The sequence below is a fragment of the Cebus imitator genome, unplaced genomic scaffold (genome assembly GCF_001604975.1).
Source record: "Cebus imitator isolate Cc_AM_T3 unplaced genomic scaffold, Cebus_imitator-1.0 Scaffold42, whole genome shotgun sequence".
In the NCBI taxonomy this organism is placed as follows: domain Eukaryota; kingdom Metazoa; phylum Chordata; class Mammalia; order Primates; family Cebidae; genus Cebus; species Cebus imitator.
The window spans coordinates 15,652,251-15,657,791 of NW_016107357.1; the positions used below are offsets into that span (position 1 = coordinate 15,652,251).

At 47.8% G+C, this 5,541-nt stretch overlaps 1 protein-coding gene and 1 non-coding gene across 2 annotated transcripts in view; both read right to left on the reverse strand.

Annotated features, from left to right (window-relative positions):
- The window catches only part of TOMM20 (translocase of outer mitochondrial membrane 20), a 16,413-nt gene extending 14,318 nt beyond the window's left edge, over positions 1 to 2,095 (reverse strand). The window contains exon 1 of the mRNA XM_037737812.1: positions 1,709 to 2,095. Coding sequence (XP_037593740.1) covers positions 1,709 to 1,829 — 121 coding nt within the window. The 5' untranslated portion in view covers positions 1,830 to 2,095. The remainder of the gene's footprint in view (positions 1 to 1,708) is intronic.
- Positions 829 to 964, reverse strand: LOC119470878. Its single transcript, XR_005199845.1, has one exon. It is a non-coding gene; the product is annotated as a small nucleolar RNA SNORA14 (small nucleolar RNA).
- Positions 2,096 to 5,541: the final 3,446 nt, after the last annotated feature.

Here is a 5,541-nt window from a genome sequence, read left to right on the forward strand (position 1 = left end):
TGTGTGTGTGTGTGTGTGTGTGTGTGTGTGTATAAAATTGCGTGACTGGCTGATTATACATATATTCATATTCTGGAGACAGAATCTTGCTCTGTCCCCACTGGGAGGTGGAGTGGTGCAATCTCTGCTCACTGCAGCCTATGCCTTTCTCGTTCCAACAATTCTGCCTCAGCCTCCCAAGCAGCTGGGACTACAGGCACATACCACCACGCCCAGCTAATTTTTGTGTTTTTAGCGGAGATGGGATTTTGCCTCGCTGGCCTCCAACTCCTGACACCTCAGGTGATCCGCCTGCCTCGGCCTCCCAAAGTGTTGAGATTACAGGCGTGAGCCACCATGCAGGGCCGCAATTACCATTAAACAGGCTGCGAAATTAAATAAATTTTACTTCATAACAAAAACATCAAACAGCAAAATTATTCTACTCATAAAAAAATCTCTAGCATTCTTCAATTACCATGTGTAAGGAACAGTACTAAAACTATGCAACACCAGAATCAGATGTTTCATTCTGAGTACTAGTAAGATCACCGCTGGAGTAACTGCCCACACATGGCTACTGAACACTTGAAATGACTTGGTATAGCTGAATTAAATAACCAGTTACTTAAGTAAACAACAATCCCTTCTTTGTACTTTCTGGGCTTTAGTAACTTACGTAACAATTTTAATTTCAAAAACTGCTTTGGCTGAACAATCAAGCTACAAAAATATTTCTCATTGCAATAAATTTGCTCTTCAGTGATGCGAATGAAGATTCTCCCCAAATTCAAGGTGGATCACAGCGGTTTTCATGACACGATTCCCCTCTGGTAGACCTCTCTTCAAAGATGTCGCAGGTATGAAATAAGACTGAGCCACGGGAGAAGCGCAGCCCTTTGGACTCCCCTGCAATTTCTGTAGCATTCACTCATAACTTGGAAGCACCCTAGAGCGAAGCTACCAAGAGGGTTTAAGAATGCAACAATGGGCGGGGTGCGGTGGCACACGCCTGTAATCCCATCACTTTGGAGGCCGAGGCGAGCGGATCATCTGAAGTCAGGACTTCCAGACCAGCCTGACGACTCCGTCTCTACTAAACACAAAAAAATTAGCCGGGCGTGGTGGCGGCCGCCTGTAATCCCTGCTACTTGGGAGGCTGAGGCATGAAAATCGCTTGAACCCGGGAGTCGGCGGTGGCAGTGAGCCGAGATCGCGCCACTGCACTCCAGCCTGAGCGACAGAGCAAGACTCCGGTCTTTTTTTTTTTTTTAAAAAAAAAAAAAAAAAAAAAAAACGTGCAACAATGATACCGCACTGAGCATGCGGATTTAGCCTCAGGCTAAAATCCGCAACAAAATGCACTTTTGAGTTAGGAGTAGAGGCTTAAAAAGATGAACGACAAAGAGAGACAACCTCCTCCCCACGCTACACACACCGAAACTGTAACACAAACTAGAGAGCATATGCACGGCTCAAGTGTTTGGGGAAAACAAAATGGGAAAAATCCTTCCTCCAAAATGGAGGGAATTCCTGCGGGGCCCTGGAGCCCCGGGAGCCGCGCAGCCAGCGCCATCTCCTCTTGCCAGCCGCACCATGCGGTCACCCTGCGTGACCCACAGGCAGGTGGGCGGTAAGAACCCCTTGTTTTTCAAGTTGGCACAACCCTCCTATGGAGGGCCGCGGCCGGAGGCAGAGGGCCCGGCCAGGGGAGAGGGGACCCACTCACGTTCTCGAAGCCTGTTCTTAAAGTTGGGGTCACTTCGTCTTTTGCGGTCGAAGTAGATGCAGTACCCAATAAAAAGGGCCCCACATACACCGGCGGCGATGGCACTGTTCCGACCCACCATCTTCTCTACAACGCGGAGCGTGAGCGATGGCGGCAGGGACCGCGAAGGAGCCGTGGGCCACAAACCCTCAGAACTGAGGGCGCAGCTCACACCCGACGCCCGCGGGCCAGGGACTCCGAAAGGCCAAGCACACGCCACTTCCGGTCCCTATCAAGTAAGGACCCCGAGGTCGTCCGCGGCAGTGCCTGAGCAGAGGCCCCATGCGCGGCTCCTGCGCCTGCGCAATGGGCCACGCCAGCGTCTCCCCGGCGCCGCTGGGTATGCGCTTTGGAATCGGGAATATTGCACGTGACCGCGCACTTGTCTTCAGACGCGCTAACCGTGCTGTAAGGAGACGGGCGCGTTGCTGGCGTGCACGTACTCACAAGACTAGCTGACAGAATTGTTTCTGACAAAGATCCAGCGTCCCAGACTGCGAATGCTTCATCTTGTATAACACAGTCAGGCTGTCACTTGTTTAAACTGTACTTGCTTTTCAAGGCGCCACAAGCCATTGTACGTAGTGGTTCCATTTCAAAAGAAAGTTACAGAATAGCCTCATTTTATGATGACCGGAATAAAATTAAACGGAATAATTTTTTGAAAAATATACAGAAGAAATTGAAGGAAAAAATAGAAAACATGAATTGTGTTACAGCCACATGAAAACATATACGTGATCAGGCCAGGCACAGTGGTTCACATCTGTAATCTCAGCACTTTGGGAGACTGAGGCTGGCAGATCACTCAAGGCCAGGAGTTCGAGATCAGCCTGGGCAACATGGTGAAACCCGTCTTTACTAAAAATACAAAAATTAGCTGGCCGTGGTGGCGGGCGCCTGTAATCTCAGGTACTCTGGAGGCTGAGGCCGGAGAATCGCTTGAACCAGGGGGCGGAGTTTACAGTGAGCCAAGATCGCACCACTGCACTTCAGCCTTGGTAACAGACCGAGACTGTTTAAAATATATATGTACATATATATAATATTATATATATGTACATATATGTATATAGAGGATACATATATATGTACATGTATATATGATATATATAGATCAAAGTTAAGACAGTCTGACAAAACCGTGTATATATTATATATACATATACATATATGTGTGACATGGTAAAAAGCCCCATAAAACTGCATACCTCAACCATACCTCAGCTTTCTGTTGAAACTGCTCTCTATAACCCAAATGTGAATAAGTAATTAAGGACTATAATCGCCACCTTACCCAGACAATGTGTAAATAAATGCTAATCTTGACTTTTGTGACTCACTTAAGAAATAACCAGAATAGGCCGGGGGAGGTGGCTCACACCTATAATCTCAGCACTTTGGGAGGCCGAGACAGGTGGATTACGAGGTCAAGAGATCGAGACCATCCTGGTCAACATGGTGAAACCCCGTCTCTACTAAAAATACAAAAAAAAAAATTAGCTGGGCATGGTGGCGCTTGCCTGTAATCCCAGCTACTCAGGAGGCTGAGGCAGGAGAATTGCCTGAACCCAGGAGGCGGAGGTTGCGGTGAGCCGAGATCGCGCCGTTGCACTCCACCCGGGGAAAAAGGAGGGAAACCCCGTTAAAAAAAAAAAAAAAAGAGAAGTCAAGCACCAGTGTCAAAGGCATTGGAACCAGAGTTACTTTACCTTGAATAGGGACTGAGTAAAATGAGCTGAGACCCACTGGGGCACAGTAGCAGGAAGTTTGGCATTCTTGATCACAGGATATTTACAGGGAAGGGAACAAGTTAATAATGTTTACCTAGCAGACCCAGGAAACGTCCTGATGTCCCGTTATCTTAACAAAAGAATTCTTAATTTTCGCTTTAAGGATAGTATTGATTCTTGCAGTAGACAGTAGTTACACAGAATTAACAGTCCTTTGACAAAGACGGGGTGCAGTGTCTCACACCTATAATCCCAGCAATTTGGGAGGCCCAGATGGGCGGAGAGCTTGAGCCCAAGAGTTCAACACCAGCCTGGGCAACATGGAGAGACCCTTTCTCTACAAAATTAGCCAGGTGTGGTGGCATGCTCCTGTGGTCCCAACTACACAGGGGATGAGGGGGGCGAATCCCTTGATTCCAGGAGGTCGAGGCTGCAGTGAGTTATGATTGCACCACTACACTCCAAGCTGGGTGACAGAGTGAAAGAGACCTTGTCTCAAAACAAACACAAAAACCCAATCCTTTGTCACAAGTTCTTGTAGTAGCACATATGTTCCCCATTCTTTTTTTACTGAGTTATAAACAAGAATTGTACCTAAGGTGGACATGTTCCTTCTCTTGCTTTTGGGTATGCTCCACTCTGTGAAGTAGCCCGTCTTTCACTTTTTTTATTTTTTATTTTTTTTATTTTTATTTTTTGAGACGGAGTTTCGCTCTTGTTACCCAGGCTGGAGTGCAATGGCGCGAACTCGGCTCACCGCAACCTCTGCCTCCTGGGTTCAGGCAATTCTGCCTCAGCCTCCTGAGTAGCTGGGATTACAGGCATGCACCACCACACCCTGCTGATTTTTGTATTTTTAGTAGCGACGGGGTTTCACCATATTGATCAGGTTGGACTCAAACTCCTGACCTCATGATCTGCCCGCCTCGGCCTTCCAAAGTGCTGGGATTACAGGCGTGAGCCACCACACCAGGCCTTTTTTGTTTGAGACGGAGCCTTACTCTGTCACCCAGGCTAGAGTGCAGTGGCACAATCTCAGCTCACTATGACCTCTGTCTCCTGGGTTCAAACGATTCCCCTGCATCAGCCTCCCCAGTAGCTGGGATTACAGGTTCGTGCCACCACACCTGGCTGATTCTTGTATTTTTAGTGGAGGCAGGGTTTGACCATATTGGCCAGGCTGGACTTGAACTCTTGACCTCTGGTGATCCACCTGCCTCAGCCTCCCAAGTGAGCCACCATGCCCAGCCTTCTTTACTTTTTTAAAATGAACTTGTTTTCACTTTACTCTGTGGACTGGCCCCAAATTCTTTTTTAGGCAAGATACAAGAACCCTCTGTTGAGGTCTGGATCCAGACCCTTTTCTAGTAACAGCAGGTTGTGTAATAAAGGATTTGGCTGGCCTTTGTCCCCAGTTCCTGAGAGCTCTAACCCATTAGAATTGACTGGTTCTTCATTCCTATAATCCTGGCACACTGGGAGGATCGCTTGAGTCCAACAATTTGAGACCAGCCTGGGCAACAAAGTGAGATACTGAAGCGACGTCATTTGGGTAATACCCAAGGTTCGTTTCCTCATGCCAAGGAAATCAAGAACACAGGCACATGTGGAGTAAGGTTAAGAGCAGAGGTTTAATAGGCACAAGAAAGAAAAGGGAGACCCAGATGTGGTGGCTCATGCCTGCAATCCCAGCACCTTGGGGGGCCAAGGCAGGTGGATCACCTTAAGTTAGGAGTTCCGGACCAGCCTGGCCAATGTGGTAAAACCCCGTCTCTACTAAAAATGCAAAAAATTAGCTGGGCATGGTGGCAGGTGCCTGTAATCCCAGCTACTCAGCAGGCTGAGGCAGGAGAAGCGCTTGAACCTGGGAGGTGGAGGTTGCCGTGACCTGAGATCGCACCACTGCACTCCAGCCTGGGCAACAAGAGCACAACTCTGTCTCAAAAAAAAGACAAACCCTTCAAAGGTAAAGGTAGTATTACAATGTGAATAAATTGAGAATGCGGAAGTCTCCACATTTCATATATACCATCCGTGAAAAATTATACAACTCAACACATG